This window comes from Quercus robur, chromosome 12 (genome assembly GCF_932294415.1).
Source record: "Quercus robur chromosome 12, dhQueRobu3.1, whole genome shotgun sequence".
NCBI classification, from domain to species: domain Eukaryota; kingdom Viridiplantae; phylum Streptophyta; class Magnoliopsida; order Fagales; family Fagaceae; genus Quercus; species Quercus robur.
This window is the reverse complement of record NC_065545.1, coordinates 40081132-40105049: the sequence shown is the minus strand read 5'-3', so window position 1 is coordinate 40105049 and position 23918 is coordinate 40081132. Positions and strand designations below refer to the sequence as shown.

Sequence of the window (23918 nt, the reverse complement as noted above, 5' to 3'; positions counted from 1 at the left end):
CGCCAAACAAAATTGATCACCTGAAATCATAGAAAAGGACAAGGATCTGCATACTGGCTAGCTTCACCCTCAGCCTGTCCTTTTCTTTCCTTTATAGAATTAGAAGTTGTGGCTTTCATTCAAGAATTTAAAAGTGGTAGCCTCATTACGGTCATAGCTTCAAATGATGAAACTAAAAGAAATGAAGCACAGGAGAAGTCAAAATTATGAAGCAACTATCAACAAAAATATTGGATCTAGAAACTTACTCCACTGTACAAGCCAACTGCCAAAGCTTCCTTTTGGAGCATTTAAAGTTCAACATGGTACTTTTTTTCCTTTTCCTTTTTTAGAGATTTAAACATATGATGTCTGCTCCATAATAATATTTATTTATCATTAGATCAAGACAATAATTAATTTTTGGTGCACGCAAAATCCTATCATGATCTCTTATTCAATAAAAAGAAATTTTACCGATTAAGCTAACTAGAACCAGTACTTTTTATATGAATAACGCAAGAAAAGAAAAGCCCATAATCACACGAATGGTTGAGCAAATGAGTGAAGCCAATGCATGTCTCAGTGAGTTATAGATTTAAGCTTCTTTAGCATTAGCAGAAAAAAAGGGTATAATGAATAATGAGTAGAGTCGCCTCCTTCAGCAATGCAACCCCTTTTCTAAGTTTTCTTTTCTCTTTAATAAGTTCAACAGTCGCATATATAAAACTTAAAGATTTTCACAAGGATGATGATGATGAAGAAATAAAATAAATTACATTATACATTTCTTACCAGGAAAAAAAAAATGACAGGACCTTTGAGCAAACAGCTTTGGTGGATATATATAAATATATGTGTGTCAAAATTTCTTTCGCAAGAGTTTTCCTCTTACCATTGTAACTTCGGCATTCATGCTGTTCTTAATCTCATCCTGAGCTTGTAATAAGAGCGTGTTCATGCAAAAGTCACAAAATAAACTGTTTTATTTTTTATTTTTGGAAGGCCACAAAGTAAAATGTCGACCTATCAAGCAATGCTGCATATTAATTAGAAAGATTTACCTTTAACCATAACATTTCTCCTGTATGTAATAGATTCTGTAAGTGGTCAAAAACGAGCTAAGGAAATGTTGGGAATGTGTAGTGTGGGTAAAAGATAGAAAGCTCTAGCTGAAGCACGTAAATAAAATAAACCTTCATTCTTTGAATGTCCGCTTGGAAAGTCACCGTGAGAGAGAGAGAGAGAGAGAGAGAGATAAAAGGAGAGTAGTGTTCAGAAAAGAGAGAGAGTCTGTTTGACTTTTAAGGTGGGTTGTTGAAAATATATATATATATATATATATATAAAATGATTATTTAAAGAAAAAAATGTATAATAAATGATCCGATATAAATGTTGTATTGTTGTAGTAGCGTAAAATATAAAAAGTGGGTTCTTATACTAAAATAAATAGAAAATTTTGCATAGGATGCAATTGCTCTAAAGGTAACTGTATGGTGTGCGGCCACAAGCCCATTGTTGTTGGGCCTCAAGTTGTACGGTGTGCGGTCATAGGCCCATCACTGCTGAGACCAATGGGTATGGATTGCACGGTGGGCATGGCATAGGCTCATTCAGTCTCAGTGTCGTTATTGCTCGGATGCACCTCAGAATACATCCGCAGTATCTTGGGGATATCGTCGCCGAGCACTATTCGACATCTAACCATGGTTTTAAAAACCGGTACGGTGAAAGAACCGGAAAAGGGACTGGATATTGGTTTTCTAGTCGGACCGAGGTCCGACCGATGGTCGAACTGATGAGTCATAAATAATTTAATTAATAATTATAAAAATAAATAGATAAATAATTTTATAACCGGTCATTTTACTAAAAAATTAAATAATAACCCACAAGTCCGCTATAAAATATTTTAATTATTTTTTAACCTTTCTAATGGTAAAAAGTAAGTGCACCGATGGGTAGTAATATCATTGCCCACTTGATCTTTTTTTCCCTCCAAACATTCTACTAAGTGCACCGATGGGTAGTAATATCATTGCCCACTTGATCTTTTTTTCCCTCCAAACATTCTACTAAGTGCACCAATGGGTAACAATATCATTGCCCACTTGATATTTTTTTTTCCCTCCACACATTCTACACGTTAATATCCCGATTACTACAATATTTTCTCAATACTTTTACAACAAATCATATGTGACTATTTTTTATTAGTTCTAATTTCAACTTACCACTAAAATAACTTTTTTGCCTCCCCAATAAAAACTCATAACATTCTAAAACTTAAAACTTAAAACTTAAAACTTGTTGTGAAAGCGTTGTAAAAATAGTTTGAAGATTTTTTTTGCTACACGTATCTCAATTTTCAACCACCCTCTATCAACAAATTGTTTTTAATAACTCACTTTTTTTTACTTCCACTCATGCTCTTTTACTTTTACAATTTATCTTTCTTTATTTTTATCTTGATTTTATCTCCTCCACATGTTTACCTCCACTGAGTCTTATCTCATTGCAAATTTCAAAAAGCTTATCTTATCTCCTTCCCTTTGGTCAGTAGTCATCACATGGGCACCCAAAGCAAAACTCTTTGAGAAACAGTAAAGACATAAAAAAGCGAAGAAGATTAGAGGAACACAGACATTGCAAAGTCCACAAAGAAAAATGAAAAGCTTGGCAAAAAAGAGACCGAGATACAAGAGAGATGCATCAGATCATGAAATTTGTTGAGAAATTATCTCAGGTGAATGAAAAATTACAAAGAAATTTGTGTACTGTTTGTTCGGTTTAACCACACCGGTTTCTGGTTATGCCGGTTGAACCAGCGGTTTGTACTATTTATCTGGTTTATCTTTCATTTTCCGTTTTAACTAATAACCGGACCGGATTAGGGTCCGGTTCTCGGTTGAACCCATTGAATCGGCCGGTCCAGTCCAATTTTTAAAACCATGCGTCTAACACTAGTTCCAATATCCAAGCTCCTGTTTCTAAGGCAGGGTCCACTACTGTCAGGAATAATCCAAACGGGCCCCACCCACACGAGGATTATCAAAAAACAATCATTGCTGACCCACTAAAGGGAGGCTATAAATAGAGGAAAGGTAAGGGGGAAAGGGGTTAGACACTTGATAGAGAAACACGAAGAAGAGAGAGAAAGGGAGGACACTCAAGAGGGAAGGTGTTCGATCAGTTTGATCAACTATTTTTGTGGGCTTGAATCTTCGTCTTAGGGAACTTCCCATTGTAGGATATTCATTAACCCACAAGAAGAAGTAAGTTGTGAGCCCAACTACACGGTAGGCCCAATAGTCGCTAACTGGGCGCGCACATTAACAAACTCTCATGAGATGCATTGTCCTACACTTGGTCATCATTTGAAGATTTGGAACTCGAGTTTGTGAAGATCGAGTTTTACATGTAACTCGAGTTCCATAAACTTGAGTTATGTGCTGACTTGGCATTTTTTTAAATTAAAAAGTCCACGTGGAAATCGAGTTTGAAAAACTCAAGTTGTTTGCAATGTGGAAATCAAGCTTTGTACAATCGAGTTCTGTGAAAATTTGAACAGGGAAATAAAACTCAAGTTCCACCTATGAAACCCAACAATTATGCACTTAGTCCTCAATCAGTGCAGCTAGTTGACAAGGAACTTTCTTTCCCAAATTGGAGTCATCCACATTGGCAAGGAACTTTCTAGTACGGATCAAAACAAGAAGTCAGTAGAAACTAAACTGTATAGCATTAGTTAATGCTTTTCGAAAAACAAGAAGTTCGTGAACTCTCTACCATTACCCCTCAACTGTCAGAAACACCTGCTGCCCTGTACAACTAGTCACTATAGCATTGGTACTCTCCTGCAATTATTTTGATCTACCACTTGCACTCTCAAACTTCAATTTATTTCTATGATACAAGAAGTCCCACAAAGCATAAAATTCTTTTACATAACAAGAGCATAAAGAGCTCGAGTTTTATTTACAAGGAACTCACGTTCTCCAAACTCGAGTTCCATATGGAGTTTTTTAATTAAAAAATTCCAAGTCAGTTAGCACCATTATAGAACTCGAGTTACATGTCAAACTCGAGTTTCACAAATTCGAATTTTAAAAAAGTGGTAGATTGCTAAATATTTCTCAAATAGTGGTAGATTGTTAATAATTTTGGCCAAAGATGGTATTTCTCCATTTTGGCCTAGAAAAATTATACTTATTAGTTCTTATACTGCCCATCTCATGCATTTATGCATTTGTGCTGCCAAGTATAAGACGCAGTCAATCGCAATATGTTATGTTATGAACATTCCCCAGATTAGATATTTGGACTATACGATGAATTAGTTGGGTCATTTGGGGCAATTTGGTTGACTCAATCCCCATCTCGTTACTTTATATGCCTCTAAAGAAATGCAATTAACCCTCAGAACATGCAAAGTGATTTTAAATTTTACAAAGCTATAGGAAGGTTGGTTTTGACAATTATACAAAGTCAAATGCATTTGGACTTCATGCAATAGTGGCTCAATTAATTAGAAGCCAAATATTATGAAACTCGATTTTATAGCCTTGATTTGCCTTTCACTGCAAATAAAAAATCACTCTCAATAAGCTGCAAATACCATACTAAATCTTAATGCCCTTACTTAAAAAAAAAAAAAAAAAAAAAAAAATCTTCTTTGGCATTGCATAAAATTTAGCAAATATGATAAAATTGTCATAATTTGAGCATAGCAAAAGGCTTTATATATTGTCTACTACAAGAACCATGTTGATGCTTGCCATTAATGCAAAATCCATGCCTGCTTTTCTTTTTCTTTTTCTTTTTTTTTCTTTTTTTTAAGAGAGTTCAACCTATAACATCTACTTCTGATGATAGCTCTTTATCATCAGACCAAGATACCAATAAGTTTTTTATATAGGTGGTGATTGAACCTCAAATCTCTTATACAATTATTAGAGACTTTACCAATTGAACTAATTGGAACCTGCTTATCTAGACCACCCTGCTAATTAATGGACGACCATTGACTGAAGTTATGCAGGATAACTATTAATATCCAATTATGGTACCGTAACATTGAAAACTATAAAGTAGTTCTGCCAGATTAACATCAAGTAGTTAATAATTGTTGCTTCAAGAATCATTAAATAGTGGATGCTTGGTACCATTAAGGCATTAAATGTAACATTCAACATTTACTTTAGAGAATACGAATCTTCAGCTAAATTGAACTGGTTTATTACTCTCAGTAAATTAAGAATATTTGCATGTTATTCCAAAGCAAGCATTTCATTTCAACCCCTTTTTTGTTTTATCTTTTCCACTGGATGCATTTGATTATCAGTTACAAACAAAGTTTTAGCTTTAATATTCCAGCTCATTATAGTTCTATCAAGTATCGGCTACTAAGTTGAATTTCATTCGCCAGAGAGAAAATTTGCATCAATAGCCAAATAAAATAAGGGAAGTGCTAAATTGCTAATGAATGCCCTTAGGGCTATGGATGGCAATTTTTCCCCGACCCGCAGGTACCCGGCCCAGCCCGACCCTAATGGGCCGAGTTTTACCCGGTCCAATTAGGAATAGGGTCGGGTATGGGTTTTAAAAAAAAAAACCCAAAGCGGGTCCGGGTCAAGTCTGGGTTTTATCAAAAAAACCCGAGACCCGACCCGAAACCCGGCCCATTTAAAAACCCGGTACCCTAAATTACAAAAATACCCTATATATATATATATATATAATCTAACCCTAATCCCTCATTTCTTCAGCCTCCCTCCCTCAGTCCGACACTCTCCCTGTCTCTCTCATTTCTCTGCCTCTTTTTTGCCCATAATTTCCGATCACTCTCCTCTCTCCCATCTCAGCGGCGTAGATAAGTCTCCCTCGATGGTGATGGCAACAGCAAAGCAACGGCAACTGAAGGAGGCGGCGGCGGCTTAAACCTTGCTCATTTCTGGGTTTTGCTCGCGTGGGTCTTGGGTTTAGATCAATGGTTGTTTCTAGGTTTTTGAACACGGCAAAGGCAATGGCTCAACCCAGCCCTTTAATCTGTCCTCTTTGCACACACACTCTCTTTCTCTCTCCTAATACAGAACCTAGATTTGCTCTCTCATTTCACCCGAACCTAGCCAAGCACACTAACCCATTTCCTCCTCTTTGTTCTCATCTCAGAACTAAAGGTTATGTTGGGTGTTTGTTATTTGGTGATGGTGGTGTTTGATTGGCAGTGGTGGCTGGTGATTTGGCAGTGGGTATGGATCTTGGTGATTGTTTGTGGCTCGGTGTGTATGGAAATTTTGTTGAAGTTTTTGGGTTTGTGGTGTGTCAATGTTGTAGTGGTGGTGGTTGGTGATTTATGGGTTGTTGTGGTTCAGCAGTGGTGGTGATGGTGGTGGCTGGTGCTATTTTTTTTTTCCCCCCGATTCTGTTGTGTTTCAGTGGTGGTGGCGGTTTAGATGGATGGCTTTGGGTGGTTGGGCTGAGTTTCATTGATAGGTGGTTGCTGGCTTTGGTGGGTTGCTAGAGGTGGTGATAATTGTTGTCGGTAATTTCTTAGCCTTTTTAATCTTAATACAAAAAAATCTTAATGGGCTTGAATGGCTTGAATGGGCTTGAATTGGCTGCCATATATGGCTTGAATAGGCTTGAATCTGGCAAAAAAAATCTTAATGGGCTTAAAAAAAAAAATTTGATTGGGCCAGATTTGGGCCCACGGGGCTAAACGGGGCTCGTGGGACCCGGCGGGGCGGGTCTGGGCCCCGAAAAAAAAAAACTCGATTAATAATCTGGTCGGGTCTGGGTTGCAAGTCTTGGCCCGCGGGTCAGGTTCGGGTATGCAAAAACCCGGCCCGAACCCGACCCATTGCCATTCCTACTTAGGGCATTAGTTAATAATCCATTTAGAGAAAGTTTTTATGGGAAAATTAAAAAAAAAAATTAATGTTTTGATAGCTTTTTTCATTTTCCATAAAAGTGGTGTCAAAACTTTCCTAAAATTAACTGTTAACTAATAGTCTAAAGGCACTCGTTAGAGAATACGAATCTTCAACTAAATTGAACTTGTTTATTACTCTCAGTAAATTAAGAATGTTTGCATGTTATTCCAAAGCAAGCATTTAATTACAACCCCTTTTTGGTTTTATCTTTTCCACTAGATGCATTTGATTATCAGTTACAAACAAAGTTTTAGCTTTAATATTCCAGCTCGTTATAGTTCTATCGGCTACCAAGTTGAATTTCGTTCGCCAGAGAGAAAATTTGCATCAATAGCCAAATAAAATAAGGGAAATACTAAATTGCTAACGAATGCCCTTAAGGCATTGGTTAATAATCCATTTAAAGAAAGTTTTTATAGGAAAAGGAAAAAAAAATTAATGTTTTGACAGCTTTTTTTATTTTCCATAAAAGTGGTGTCAAAACTTTCCTAAAATGGATTGTTAACCAATAGTCTATGGGCACTCGTTAGTATGATCCATAAAATAAAGGTTTTATTATATGTTCTTTTGCATTCTAGTAGCTATTCAGATAGCAATATAACACTTTTTCTTTCTAGCATTGTATATCATCATACCACTTATATAGCAAGTAATTTATTTCATAGTAATCTACATATATCATAGCATTTATTGTTGTTAACCTCTTATTACGCCACCTCATTTCCACGTCATTGGCCACATAATTGTTATTATTATTTTTTATTTTTTAACAAAAAAATATAAATAGATTGTTGAATTTACACACTCATTTTGGGCGGTTTTAACATTACATATAATTTTACCTTTACATATTCCTCTACTTTAATTTAGATGTTTATAACTAAATTAGTCGCTAACCCGTGCGATGCACGGGAAAGCTATTGAGTATGACTTATTATTTTATATGAATGTTTTACAAATATAACTTTTGTAACCTCTTTGGTCACATATTAAGATTCCAATCTTAAAAATTCAATATGAAACATTAAATTACTAACTTTCTTTTTGTTTTAGCATTAATGTTTTCTTGGAAAATATCAATCAAACAAAAAATTAAAAATAAAAATTAGTATTCAATAATCCAATAAATGTTGCAATGTAATTTTTTTTTTTTTTTTTTTGAAAATACCAAGTATTTTAACACACACACGGGAAGAGAGGAATAGGTCTTAAAGCAACTTACAATAGTGTATATTCAAAATGGCTTAACTCTTAGATAAACAGCATAATAGTCATATATCCAAAAGTTATATATATTACTTATATATGACTATTATTAAGCCAAATGATATAGTTTAATGAATTTTATTTATTATAATATTTCAAAAAAGAAAATCATAATAAAATGATTAGATTGGTTATTGAGGAAAAAATAATTCACATTTTGGGTTTTCTTGTAAATAAACAAATATATTAGTATATTTGTAATTTTATAAATCATAAAACTTCTCCACTCCCAAGTCTAGCAACCTACCCACGTGATACCACATTCCAATGCTTTTGCCTTTTTATATTTCCAAGTCTCATTTTTAGTCATCTCACTATACCAGTTTGAAAACTCTACAGAATTACAAAGTACAAATGCAAGCCTTCAAGAACCAAGAGGAATGCTTCTTTGTCCATCCCAACCCATGGTTGAATTCTTTCTTCTACTTTTTTTTTCCTCACAAATCATTTAGTAGCAAATCTGAAGTTTTATGTTTGATCATTGATGTGAGGAAAAAGAAACACGGAACGAAATTAAGAACATTGATTTGAAAACACGAAGTGTCTCACTACTGCCACTACGTCATCAAGGTAGAGTTGAGGAAGAAGGAGACGATAAAGTTTGAGGAGCAAAGGAGTTGGACTTTCTTTTTAAAACAAATTGGAGGAAGCTGATGTAGAGAATCGTGTTTGAAGGAAGAAAAAGGGTAGAGAAGAGAGAGTAGAGAAGATTTTCAGAATTGAGGAAAAAATTTTGAGGAGTGTTGGGTTGGGGGAGCTGGTAAAAGAAGCTTAAGGTCTGCATTTTGGAGAAAGAGAAGGCAGAGCGTACATCGGGGTCGGGTTTATGTTTTTTTTTTTTTAATATTGTGCTGATGTGGAAAATTATAGAAGTTTCAGAAGTTTCGGTTTTATATATATATTGATAATGAAAACAATGAAGATTCAAAAACCAAAAACAATGTCTATACATATCTATGCTATATATAATAATGTAAGTTTTGTAATAAATTTTATAAAACTCTTCATGCACTACATCTTTAGCATCTTTTCTTATTTTTTGCTTTTTGTTTTGTTTTGTTTTGTTTTTTTTTTTTTTTTTTTTTTTTTTTTTTTTTTTTTTTTGGCAATTCTTACTTTGTTCAACTTTTCATCTTCTTTAACCATTGTCTTTTTAGTTCAATCTTTCATTCTTTCTGGTAATTTTTTTTTTTTTTTTTAAATCTTCATTCGATTCCCTTTAGATTTTTAGATATTTTTTTTCTTTTATATTTTCTTAAATTCTATAGTTCATTTTATTCAACCTTTCATCTACTTCCACCATTCCTCTTTCATCTTAATTTTCATATAAATTTCTTCTTACTTCATTTCCACCTCTCTCCCTTATTCCTCCTAAGTTTTTCAATACAAAAAAGTCAATACTCTCTCTTTCTCCAATTTTGTTTCTCTTTTGGTGGATTTTTTTTTATTGTTTCAACCACTTTTTTTCTACTACTAATAGTTCTTTTTGTTATTGTTGATTTAATTGTCATATCACATTTGTTTATCTTTTTGAAAAATTTGTGTCTACTTTTATGCATATTTAGGTAATTTGATATTTCAATTTCCGTTCACAAGTTCTTTTTCCTTATTCCATTGGTTTGATTTGATTTGAGTTAATAATTAGTTATTTTGTAAGTTAGAATTTTATTTTTTATGGTGATCAATTTAGATGTTAAACTACAAAACTTTACTAATTTTTGTTTATTTTTTAATCATTTTGAGTGAACAAAGTACTCTTAATAGTTGTATTATAAATACTCTATATACCATTTATTCAGAGAAAAGCAAAGGTTAGTCAAACGAAAATAATTAGATGAGTAACATATTTTAGTTTTTGCAATTATATTTTAATTATTATTATTATTTTATAACAATGCATATATAGAAATTTAATTCTTAGATTTTGATAATATATTTTGGGTGGGTGAAAATATAATTTCTGCAAAAAAAAAAAAAATCTTAAAAGATTATCAATAACAAATTGTTTTCCTAATTGGTCCAATTAATCATTTTTAAATTTTATTAATTATCTAGTTAAGTTTTTCTATGTTTTGGATTGTAGGGCAGAAAAAATAGGGTTTGAGAAAATTTGTTTAAAACTAAAAGAATAATTTTCAAATTTTATATTCTTTTTAATGATTCACAAAATGCTATAAATAACGTTTATTAAAAAAATGCATATTTTTGTTAACTAGCCTTTTGAATTTCTCAGAAATTTTTTATTATTTTCATTTTAGTATAACAAAATTTGTATTTATGATTTATGATTGTTCCTATAATTAAATAAAAATATGATTGTTCAAATTTATATTTATGATTTATTATTGGTCCTATGTTACATTTATGATTGTTCCAATAATAAATAAAAATATAATTATGAAATATATTACTCTTTATTAAATTAGTCCAAATTGTAAAAATAAATTTAATGAGACCACTCTAAAAAATATATCACACGCAACGCGCAGGTTTGCGGCTAGTAATATAATAAACTCAGAACAGAACAAGACAAAATAAGCTCTAAGAAAGGTTCCAATATAGCCATTGTTTAAACAAAATTAATGATTTCCTGCGGAGGAAATTTTTTGGTTAGTTGAAAATGAATTGAAAAGAATGGACAATAGCACAAACACACAAAATGACAGAGAAATGATTATACACCACAAATTTTCCTAACCTAAACCTCAACCAAAATCTTAAATGCCACCTGCAAAAAAATGATCCCTCTGTCATAACTTTTTCACCTTTTGACCTCGCAAGCCATTCCAAAAGGCAGCTGCACTAATCACCTTCTTCCCAGGAAGTTGAACTTCCAAAACCTGGAGTTATCAATGAGCCAAAATCAGGAAGTCATAACACATGCAGGTAGGCATTTGTCATATTGAAGGTCTCAACTGTGAGAAGGTTGCCCATACCCATTGGCTGTAATGGAAGACTTATAATGTATCTAAATGTTCCAAATATTAGCTTTTAAGGGCAACTGGAAAGTTAACTCTAAATGCATGGAGCAGAACAAAACACATCACCCAACAACACATTATACCCCAAATAGTATTTAATAGGAAAAAGAAAATTAGAAGAAAACATGTTCTCATAATAGACTCATATATCTATCATCGAAACAGCCAAATATATATTGAACAGAAACTTAAATTATAGGGTTATAGAAGTTATGAAGCACACCTCAAGTGTCGTGCACCCTGCACATGGAAATGCCAAGGCATCCTTGACAAAAGTAACATCATCGACTTCATTTCCCTGAACATTGTTATGGCTGCAAACTCTTGTAGTTATAATTTTAAGCTCTAAAATATTGTGGTGACCATTTTTATTGTCAATAACTACAACTTTAGCTCGAGTTCCTGGCCATCCTGCAAATGCACGAACCTAGAAAAATTTTATGTCATGACTGCATGGTTGGAATCAAAGAAGAAAATGCTTACCTTATTATGTAGAACTAAAGCTTCTTTATCAAAATATAGCCAGGATTCTTCAGGAGTTATCTGCATAAAGCAGGAAAACTTAGATGTCATGAAACATAAAATATTAAAGCAACTTGATATACAGAAGAAATACATCATGTAGATAATTTAGAAACATGTATGGCATAGTTTCTCTAAAGTTCCACCGTGTTACTTGAATATTCAAATTATTTGGATGGGGTTTGCAGATATGCTGTATACTATATCCTACAAAGTTACCAAATCCCATTTCACAGGTGGATATCGATATAAGGAACAAGACTACCTCCTGGACAGAAAAATGGGGTTTGAACAAAATGAAAAATATGAATGCACACGTACACATTGTAACCATGTTCTGCGTAACATTAAGTTAAATCATCAGCACCCAAAACAACGAAGACACCACAGCTTCATCCAATGCATGTTACACCTCAAAGTATCTCTTAAAAATGTTACAAGACAGTACACCTAGTCCTATTTCTAGTATGATGTACCTTTGGAGCTGAGGTAGCTTTAGAGTCATCTTGAGGTTTTGCTTTCACCTTAGCTGATCCATCCAATATAGACGGAAGTTCACGGATTAGAAGTTCAGATCCTGAAAGAGACAATTCAATAAATTAACCAAAACAAAACATATATTCATATGTAAAATAAAATTTTATATATATAATTATTTGCTCATTAACTTATGCTGGACAAAGGTACTCGGTCACAAATTTAATATAAATACTGGATTTCTATCACTTATCCCAAAAAAAATATATATATATTGGATTACTATCAACCAAAGCTATTGCAATCTTCATCTAGTAAACTGTAAACTTCATAATTATTAGACAAGTTTGAGGCTCACTTAACGGCAACATGGCCTTAGAATATTACCCCAAGACTTGTAAGATAAAGAATGGATCTATTTAGGCATGGAGGTGAAATTTCATTACCATTTAAACACTTTGATTCATGAGGTATAAGTCTTATCTAGCCTACTCCCTTTCCTTGATGGTGCAAAGTAACTAATTATGCCCTTAATTATTTATGGTCTAAAAGAACATCTAAATTTGGTAGGCCTGCATGTGAGAGTGGATGTTAAAGAAAGGTGTGCAACATATAAATTTTCTATTTAGTCTGTCATGTCCTTGATATACATTGTTCACTTCACCTGCTAACAATTTAAGCTTTTGAGGCTATAAGTTCACCAACAATTATGATCACCTAAAATGCCCAATAGCCATAAATTTACTATTCTATAAGTTACTTATTTTATATATAAAGAGAGAGAGAGAGAGAGAGAGATGCATCTTGATAACCCGCAGTTCACTCATAAGGGAGTAAAAATACCATCCATAACATTTTTGCTTTCAAAAAGATTTTTTAGTATTATGTTCATTTTTTTTCATTACATTAAAAGGTCTTAAATCTTCCTTAAATTCTCAGTTGTACCCCTCTTCAAACATTTCCAAAAGAATCTTTTTGCTACTTAATATAATTACACTTTTCTTACTATTAAGGTAAAGTGTTTTAATCACTAGAGCTCAAATTTTGAAAAGCTAAAGCCACAATTCCTTGAGGCAACTCCCATTAGAGATCTATTAAGAATCTCCCATTCTTGCTTCGATGAAGTTGCATTTGCAACTTTTTCAAACATGGTTTCATCCAAGCCTTGATATATTAAGGTCAAGGCTTGTTGATTTCCTTTTCATTTGGAGTAAAAGACGCTTCATCTTGTGACTCCTCATAAGCTCTCTCCATAATCTCCCATGCATCTTAGGATCCAAGTAATGTCTTCATTTGGATACTCCAATTATCAAATTTTTTTTCGTAAGTTGGGAAAATTGGAATGACACCATCTCATTGGTAATAGCCATTCTCACCATGAATTGATTGACTTTGATACCTTTTTGTTGGAAAAATTGGTGGGCCTTTCCTTACTTGCACTCCCAAACACTCACAAACCACCCAAAGAAAGTGTTTCACACACACAAAGGGAGAGAAAGTGCACTTGGAAGAGTAAGAGAACTCTTTAATACTTGTATTTCTCTTCTTCACTCTTGCCTTGAAATTGACGGATGGATGGGATATATATATTCCACATGCAACCATAACTTTCCTTGTATTATGAAATAACTCCAAAATAAAAAAATAAAAAAATAAAAAAAAAAACTCTAACATGTATTCATTACATAGAATTCCCTCAGTAACTCTTCTACTAACTCATTTCATAAATAAACTAAAGTTTATGAAATTAGTTATTTGAAGTGTCAAAAATAATGAGGGAAGTTTATGTAATATACACAAGGAAAGTTATGGTCGCATGTGGAGTATATATATCCCATGCATTCGTCAATTTCAAAGAAAGAGTGAAGAAGAGAAATACAAGTAAGCATGGGAAATTCTTAATAACTATCTAAGGGGAGTTGATAAGGTGAAGAAAGTTCACCTTCAAACATTGATAGGCAAATTTGAAAGCTTGCACATGAAAGAATCCGAATCTATTTCGAATTATTTTTCAAGGTTGTTGGCTATTACAAATCAATGAAGAAAATATAGTGAGAACTTGGATGATGCCCGTGTGGTAGAGAAAATAATTTGGCCATTAACCTCCAAGTTTGACTATATTGTTGTGGCAATTGAGGAATCAAAAAACTTGGGAGTCAATAACCATTAACTAGCTCATTGGATCTTTACAAGCCCATGAAGAAAGGTTCAACAAGAAGAAGCAAGAACCATTGGAGCAATTTCTACAATCTAAGCTCACCTTGAATGACAAAGGGTGGCATGAAAGTAGCCAAAGAGGCTGAGGACATGGACTTGGTCGAGGAAGAGGAAGAGGATTTGGAGGAAGGAACGGTCACAACTCTCCCAATTATGAAGAGAGAAGTCAAAGTTCACAATCCATAGAAGAGAGAGTGGAGATGGAAGAGTAAGACAACTCTTTAGTATTTATTTCTCTTCTTCACTCTTGCTTTGAACTTGACGGATGCAATAGGGTATATATAATCGACATGCAACCATAACGTGTGTTTATTACATGATTCCAAAAAACCTCATACATGCATTCATAACATAAACTTCCCTCATTATTTTTAATTCTTCTACTAACTCATTTCATAAATAAACTACAGTTTCATATCATAAATTAAGTTTAACCTTCAACATGACACATACATACAAACTAGCAATTTTTATTTATTTTTTCATGAACACAAACTAAACTAGCAATTCAAGTAAATTGTGTGTGAACAATTTCTATGGCACATGCAGAAAGTTAATTGGCTAAAGAACCCCTATTGATCAGGCACAACTATATCATTATCGGATTACACAAGCTCAGGCATAGATACAAAGTCACATTATACAGCAAAAGAAAAAAGATACAAAGACAAATTAGCCAAAGTAAATAATTGCATGCATATTTGACATATTAATACTAAAAGTGGAAATAACAATAAACAAAAACAAAAACAAAAATAACCAACCTTTAGAAAATAGAAACTCAAGTAAATCAGGGGCCTGTGAGCAAAGCATTTTGAGGTTAGTCAGATAATGCTTAGAAAGCACAAAGCAGTTATTGCCTTTCAAGGCTGATCAGGAGAACATTATAATCTTCATCCAGAGAGTAACAAATAATTTATAAAATGAACTCTCATAGTGCCTGAGCTAACAATGCAAGCTAAGACTAAAGCTAAATTCAGATACAGCAAATGTGTGTTAACAACTAATTGTTTTAGATCAATCCATGACACTTTGGCTAGGGCTTTGCAAACCTAAAGACTAGCTGAATCCTAAAACTTAAGCATATATATGATCCGTAACTAATGTAGTAATTCCAGAGAAGCATACCTTAATTTGATCATCAACTTCCAATCTTTCACAGGCAATGACAGGTCCAGCATCAAGTGCACGCACAGTGAATGCCAATGATACTCCTGTTTCTTTAACTCCATCCTAACGCAGAGATGTATAGGTGTCATTACAATAACTTTATAAAGAAGAACTGTAAAGTATTCAGCGCAATGAATGGTTAAACCTAAAAATAAAATGAACCTGTAATGCTCTTTGAACAGGAGCAGCACCACGGTACAGCGGCAGCAGACTAGGGTGTATATTCACTGTCCCTGAGAAAATTAAAATATGAACTTGAGAAATGTTTGTATTACATTTTTTCAGGCTTTATATTAATTTTATTATCATTACTATAATTATTGGTAAGTTACACGTGCACCCAATGAATCTTGAACCCACAACCTTACCCTCCATCCCATTATGATGGGTGAAGGAAGTGCCTGTTGAATCATGAATGCTATCATTTGAAATTTAGCATCTAGTCAGTTTTCAACTCATCATTTAAAAGTTAAAACTAGTAGGTACACATTTCAAATTAAACTTGGATGTCCAAAATTTATGTTTATATTTGAGATGCCAATAAGCTTTTGTTCAAATGGTAGTTCTTCCTCTTGTAATAATGAGATGGAGAGTGAGGTCATTGTTTCAAGATCCTTTAGGTGCATGTATAACTCACCAATAAAAAATAAAATTATATTAGCAATATGCAGCAAAAGGTTGAACGAGATACAAACTTAGCAACAATAGATAAATTCACAGATGCCAAACTGAATTCAAAATTTACCGCAACAGGATGGTATCATGAAACATAAATAATACATCTTCAAAGACAATCATAGATCACAAATACTTATCCCCCAAAAGAAAAATTCATCGATAACAAAACTGGCACGAAATTGTTTAAGATGCATGCATGCATATCCACCTCCTTGAAGCATGCCTTAAAATAACACAAGAAACATGTCACAAGATCCAAATTAAAGGAACGGGAAAGTTTTTCACCAGGTATGCTAAATGTCACAAGCCAAACATGAGAAGGGCCTTTGTGCTTGCCCATGGCCTCTAGCCTTGGCTTCCAAACACCTTTTGTAACACTCTTGTACATATTCTCAACATTGTAATTGTTCTCTTTATATGAATACAAGAAGAAACCAACCATACTATTTTGATTCTGCATTGATTTACTCTTCTAGATTCTCTTGCTTACATCATGTGGGTGCTTGTGCCTTGTGAGATACTCCTTGGCTTACTTGCTACTTGCTTGAGGATGCAAACACCACATGGTGAGCTAGCCTCTAGCTAGGACCATGGCAACAAATTTACTAGAACCCCATATGACTAAAGCATGAAATAGGGTTTCTTTACTAAGATCAAACACACACACACACAGATTTTTAAACTCAGTGCTCAGAATTAATTCTAAGACTTAACCATTCATATTGAGTGATAACAAATTGCTATCACCTAGTGGAAGATTTCCTCATGATTCCAAATAAACCTAATGCCTCTGCCACAAATAATTAAATAATGAAGGTTTATTTCTTTTTTCCATATCAGTTATCGAAGAAAAATAAATTCTTGTTTCCATATCTCCCATGTGAAGGTTAAACCTATCCGCATGACCATTTGTTCATGGGCACACAAAGGAAATACAAATTTACATTAATAAAGATATATAGTCATGCATAGATGTAAATACATATAAGGCACAAAAATTTGATGCTTGCACCTCTAACTTAAGGTCTACAGCTCACATAATCCCATATACCTTTTCCTATGATGAGTAAAGATTTTGAAATCATTTTCAAGGATCATGGATGCAATTCAGGGCATCTGTGATACCAAACCAATTGACCATATGGGAAACACTCCAATCCATAAGCAAGATATGTTATTATTCTAATATTCTCTTGCATTACTAGAGTATGTGAAAGTAATTGGGTATGCTCAAAAATTGCAAATGGCAAATTCATGTGACAAAAAAAAAATGTGGTCTCATTCATGCCCATACCATGCTTAACTCAGAATCATGCCCAATATTCTCAATTTTGTTCAAAAATAAAATGTGACTAACCCAATGGTGGAATATTGAGAAACTTTCTGGGTAAAATATTTCCGTATGCTGCTGTAATGCAGAGTTCCGGCTGTAAAGCTTTCAAATTTGACAAGAACATGTCCTGCATATAGAAAGAAAACTCAATTCTCTTCATGTGGTCTACCATTTATTCTTCATAAACATGGGGTGCCTAAATTAGGACAAAACTTTTAATGTGTTGGCATTTTATGTACGGGGCAAGTGCCAAAAGTAGGAGCAGAAATGAGTTTGGAATTTGGGTGGCAAGAGAAGAGAAGCTCTAGCCGTTAAGAACCACTTATGGTTTGGGGTATGTAAAACACACACTCACAAACATAATAAGCTTTCCTAAATTTTACAATTACAATTGATGTTCCCATTCTAGTTAAGTAAAAATGACATTTTCTAAGTGCAATATGAATGTACGATCACAACCCCCCCCCCCCCCCCCCAAAACAAAAAACAAAACAAAAAACAAATACATATAACTATTTGGACACTTACATTGTTTTGCAAAAGAATTTATGTAGTCTAAAAATTGTATTAATAAAAAAGAATTCGCCTTTTACTATAGGTTCAGTTAATGATTTGAAAACTTTAGCTAGAAAGCAAATATTATTTTCTTAAGTAGAAGTTTGTAATGCCCAGTAAAAGTTTATAACACTTCACCTTCCACCCCATGTTTATAGGATATAGGGGAAGGAAATTCCATTTGGTCAAAAATCCACTGGCTTCTATGTTGTCAAAAAACAATCATTAATTTTAACTTTTCCTTAAAGATAAGTTCAGGAGGAGAAACCATTAATTACCTCTCCAGCCTTCTCAGGTGTGAAAATGAGATCAGAAGAGAAGCCTCTGTCGAGAGCATACTGTGCCACTGGAGAAGGCATCACCTTTTTCCCCCTATCCCTTCTAGAAGGTGGTTGAGTAACAATTGCTGCAACCTAAATTGTGCCAAGTTAGTAATCCATAACCACAACTTCTCACTTTATATAACTAAAAATAATCGCGGAAACAATCTGAATGTTAAGTGGGCCTATAACCTTTTTTGCTAGCAACAAAAAATCAACTTTTACTCAAGACCATGTGCACAATGTTGCTGTAAGACCATCCCTTCAAAGACAGGTTCATGATTATCTGCAGTGTTTCTGTGTACTAGAAACAGATTTTTCAAAAGAGCTCAACTTACATGTTTATTGGATCTTAAGCCATGTCAAAATGATGTAAGGACCATGACCCACTAATCTATTTGTCATCAGCTTTTTCATTTAGCTTTTTTAGCTTATTTATTATGTATAGCCTTTTAAAGCCTTACATTTTCTAGGTACAAGTACAACCATACTTTAACCAACTTTCAACAAAAAACCAAATAAGCGGATGCCCAATGGACAATTCAATTTAAGTCCACATTTTAGTTTTTATTTTAAACATTCAATTTGAACACTGGCCATAAAATTAATCTTCGCATGGTAAGACTATAAGACTAATTAAAGGCTTAATTGTTTTTTAAGGTAAGAATCCCAATGAAATAAACCTCTAGTAACCCCAACCAAACAGATAATAATAATAATAATAATATATATATATATATATATAAATATATTTATAAATCCAAGTAGTGTAACTATATTAGATAAGAAAGTGAAAGAGAAAATTGAATTGAAGATAATGTAATGGGAGTTTAAGGTCCAATACCTGAAATAAGGAGTCTGGAGCAGTAGATACATTGAAAAGGGCATCAAGGACTGTTGTAGAGACCTACAATACAATACAATACAAGAATACCCATTTCATTACACACCCAAATACCAAAAGAAAACGAGAGAGAGAGAGAGTACCTGAGGAGAGCCCAAGAAGACAAGGGGCTTCTTCTTTGAAGAGGAGTTGAGAGAAGAAGAAGAAGTATTGAAACAGCAAAAACGACGAAGCATCAGCGAGGAATTCATTCCTCGCTCAGTCTCTCTTTCTCTTTTCAACGGCTACTCAGGCTCTTGTTTTTGCTTTGCGTTGCTGGAACCATCTTTATATGACGTGGGGTTATCTCTTTTTTTTTCTTTTTCTTTTTTTTTAATGCGTTTCTTCAAAGCTTTCAACAATAAACTAATCACAGCAAAATTTGGTATTTAGACTGTTTTCAGAAATTTTTTTTGTGAACAGCATGCACGTCAAACTATTTAGCTAGTCGGACTAATTTTGGAACTCGAGTTTGGCAAACTCGAGTTCCGACCCAAAATTCAAACTATAGTGGCGTTTTTTTTAGTGGCGTTTGTCAAAAACGCCACTATATGTATCCTATGGTGGTGTTTTCTATAAACGCTGCTATAGGAACTAAAAAAACGCCACTATAGAATTTGCTTTCCAGCCCAAAATCGAGTTTGGCAAACTCGAGTTCCAAAAACAATCCAACTAACTAATTAGTTTGACGCGCATGCTATTCTCCAAAAAAATTTCTAAATTCAGTCTAAATAGCAAATTTTGCCAACTAATCACTGGTCGCAATAGATAGGTCCATAGTGAGGCAAATCACTGACTCAGGGAATTTTTTCAAAGTGTTGTTGCCCAGACTTGAACTAGAGAGCTCCTAGTCAAACCCAAGATAACCACTTTGAGACTGAATGCCCAACCACTCAACCAACCCCATTGGGTTGGATTATCTCATATCTGCTACTACTTCTACCGCTTTATTCGGTGAAATTTACTGAATAGCACAATTTTACCAATATTTTAGGAAAAAAGTATACAAAATTATTTACTTATATTTATACTCAAATTTGACAAGTATACAAAATTATTTACTTATATTTATACTCAAATTTGACAAACTCCAATTCTAAGTAATAAGGAGCTCCACAATATGGGGCTCCACTGCTTGGCGGGCTTCGTGATGCTTGAAATTCGAGTTTCAATTAAATCTCTACTTTGTTAAACTCGAGTTCCAATAATGTGCTATTAAAATTTGTGCTATTTGGCAAATTTAGCCGCTTTATGTTAGGAGTACTTTAAATCACCTGGGTTTTAAGGAGGAGGAGGACAAGGACAGATCGAGGTATGTAGGATAAGGAGAGAGAGGGGAGAGGCAAGCCAAGGGGGGTTGTCGGTGGGGTGGAGAATAAGAAGGACGAGGAGGAGGGAGATGGTCAGAGTGAGGGGGTGAGGGGGTGAGGCGGCGGAGATGAGGGAGAGCCGATGAAGAGGGAGGGTGGGGCTTGCCAGTGGTGAGGTGAGGGAAAGCTAATGAAGAGGGAGGTAGGGCTTGGCAGCGGCGATGTGAGGGAGGTCCAAAACGGTGGTGATGAGTTGAGGGAGGTCCGGCGATGGCGGCAAGGTGAGGGAGGGAGAGAGAACAGCAAGGGATTGAGAAGATAAGATAAGATTATCCTAAGATTAAAGTAGTGCTACTGCTGCCTGCAATTGGAGGGTAGAATATTTTATCAACAATTTTACAATAAAGCCTAAGAACATTCACATTGGGAATGGCATATGCCATATATAGAGAAAATATAGCATAAAAACCCAAACCCCCCTACATTCGAACTTGTAAAAGTCAACTATTACAAAAAAATTTGTAATAATGTTACAGTGTGGTTCTAAATGTAGAACCGCACTGTAGCAATATTACAAAACCAAAAATATTATTTTATTCTTTTTCTCTCTCCATTCTATCTCCCTGACTCTCCCACTCTCTCAAGTTTGTCTCCCACGCCTCTCTCTCTCTTAGATTTCTCCCTCTCCCTTTGCTCTCTCTCAATGATTTCTTCCTCTCCCTTTGCTTTCCCTTAGGGCACCATCGCCCAACAACGCCAAGCCTAAACCACGTCTCACCCAACGACGCACAAGCCCAGGCCGTTGTTGGCCACTGTCTCACCTGGCATGGTCTGATAGGTCTCTCACGGCGTGGGCTAGTTTAATGGGTCTTTCCAACCCTAAACTCTTAGCCTCTCTCTTCGATCTAGTGGGTTTGTGGTGGAGATTGTGGCGGATCAGTGGTGGGTTTCTTTGGAGGTGTGGGTTTCTTTGGCGGCGTGGTTCAGGTGGTGGGTGTGGTGGCTGTTGTTGGCTCCGATTGGTTTGATGGTTTGTGTGTGTGTGGCTCTATTAATGGTTTGTGTTTGTGTGTGTGTGGTTATGTGTATGTAGTGATGGGTTTGGATAGGTGGATCGGTGTATCATGGGTCTATGTGTGTGTGTGGCTCTATGTGTTCAACTGGTGCTAAAGGTTGAGGGAGAGAGAGGAAAAGGAAGAGAAAAAGAGAAATAGTAAAAAAGGGAATTGTACGGTACTGGGTTATCCAGGCCCATTTGGGCCTTGAGCTCCAACCCGATAGTATGGCCTATACCGCCCTTAGGCCCAGGCCTCAGGCCACCTTAAAGCCCATTGGGCAAATGATCTTCATCAGTACATACCATGCTACGTCACTTGGATCACGCCTGGTGAACCACTTCCCAAGCAAAGAGACAACTGCCCAGGGGTACCATCTCTCGGCTGCCCGGTAATGCCTTAGGGCATATCGCTGCCGAGTAACTCTCCGGAGGTGGGAATCAGTTCTAAGGCCACTTGTACCACACCCCACTCCTACCAAAACACCCACTTAGGGTTAGCGACATTGGACCTCCCTTGCCATTAACCATGAAAGTAATCATAACTCCCCACTACTTATTAGGCTATAAATATGAGAAGCTAAAGAGGAAAAAAGGGGGAAAAAAGGAAAGAGGCTCATAAGGAAACTAAGAATAGAGAGAGAGTAAGAAAGAATAAAGCCAATGCAGTAGTAGGATAGAGAGAGGAAAGCAGTTCAAAGGGAAAGGTAGCTCCGTTGGGTCTCTGTACTGAGAAAGATTCAAAATAGGAAATCCTAAACCCACTTCACGAATAAGTTGTGAGCCCAAGTGAGGTCCAGCTCATTAGCCTCATTCTTGGTGCACATAAGAATAAAATAGAATATTTAAATAAAATGGGGAAAAAAAAATAGAATTTTGGGATCTTGGGTGTATTGTAAAATAGTATGATATAATTGATAAAGTAGCTTTTTAGGATGGTAAAATAGAATGTGATAGAATTTTGAGATGTGAATACTCTAAGTGTAAGCTGTTATTGATTCTCGTTTAGAAAACTGTTTTTTTTATTTACAAGATAGAAATTATACTTTAATTTAATTTAAATGTATAGACATGTGTAGTTATCTATATATATATATATATATATATATATATATATAAAACCGAAGCCTCCAAAACTCCCACAATTTTCCACGTCACCACTTTTTATTTTATTTTAGATTCTTTTTATTTTAGGTTTTATATCTTATATATTTATTATTTCTCTTCAACCTGTAATGTTACAATAGTTTAGTTTAAATAAAACTCTACTAGATATATGTTTTAAGAGCTTGAAAATTCTACTTCAACTAAAATTCTATAACAAAAATTTCAACAAATATATAATATAAAATCATTATCTATATATATATATATATATATATTAAACCATATGGATCTTGTGTAAAGTCAAGTTGCTCAGGCTTTTACGACATTTGGATATTGTTGAAATTAAGCGCATCATGTTGCTAATGATGACTTGACTTGTGAGCATCACCAGTTTTTTCTTTATCATATGCTACGTGCATTGAAATATATGCATACAGGTAATTTTCTTAATATCTTATCTTTTTTTTTTTTTGTGTTTTTCTTTAGTTTTAGTTTTTGTTTAGCTCCCGTGAAATTTGTGGTACAAAGTATATAGCATCATAGGTAATACTTAGCCTCTAATTCAAATTTGAGAGAGTCTTCAATGTCAGTTTTGATTATTTTTATTATCAAGTTGAGATTTTAATTGGTTTATCAAGCATGGGTTAGTTGAGAAATCCGATCCTCATATGCAATTGACAGATGATTAATAAGAGAGACAATAACTTATTATAAATAGAGGTTGAGGAGTTTAACAAGGTTTTGGGGCGTGTGGAAAGCATGGCTTAATGAGTAGCAACATGAGAGAAGTCGATGGAGGGGAGGAGACTGGAGAGTTTTTGGACTCTTTTTTTTTTTGGTGAGAATTTTGTAGTGTATTATTTAACATTTGTTAATTATCCCGTGCATCGCACGGGTTAGCGACTAGTTTTTTATAAACTTGAATTACAGCTCTTGTCCCTCACACCCTACAACTACTCATATTTGTGGAGTGACCGCACTAAGAGCGCGAAACCATTAACATTTTTTTTATCAACCATTAAAAAAAAAAAAAAAAAAAAAGTAAAGGAGGTGGATGGTTGGGCTGGGCTGGGGTCTAAGATGAAGGCCCAATAAGGAGAGAGAAGATGGGTGTGTTTAGTTGAGAGT

General features: G+C 34.5%; 1 protein-coding gene across 1 annotated transcript; it reads right to left on the bottom strand.

The window, feature by feature from the left end:
- Window positions 1-10718: 10718 nt before the first annotated feature.
- Window positions 10719-19593, bottom strand: LOC126709672 (uncharacterized). The gene is made up of 11 exons (XM_050409993.1): window positions 19424-19593; window positions 19281-19343; window positions 18395-18529; window positions 17586-17688; window positions 15713-15783; window positions 15509-15613; window positions 15145-15178; window positions 12163-12263; window positions 11648-11707; window positions 11388-11591; window positions 10719-11023 (listed from the first exon to the last, which is right to left on the bottom strand). Exons 1-11 carry the CDS (start codon window positions 19529-19531, stop codon window positions 10934-10936), a joined length of 1074 nt encoding a protein of 357 aa, XP_050265950.1. The 5' UTR covers window positions 19532-19593; the 3' UTR covers window positions 10719-10933.
- Between the last annotated feature and the right edge of the window lie 4325 nt (window positions 19594-23918).

What these genes read in the sequence shown, in the direction of transcription:
- LOC126709672 (XM_050409993.1), bottom strand. Translation starts at nt 19,531, where the DNA reads ATGAATTCCTCGCTGATGCTTCGTCGTTTTTGCTGTTTCAATACTTCT. An exon ending in CACCTGAGAAGGCTGGAGAG is followed by an intron (nt 17,689 to 18,394) that starts GTAATTAATGGT and finishes TTCTATATGCAG; the next exon opens with GACATGTTCTTGTCAAATTT. An exon ending in CTGTTCAAAGAGCATTACAG is followed by an intron (nt 15,614 to 15,712) that starts GTTCATTTTATT and finishes TCTCTGCGTTAG; the next exon opens with GATGGAGTTAAAGAAACAGG.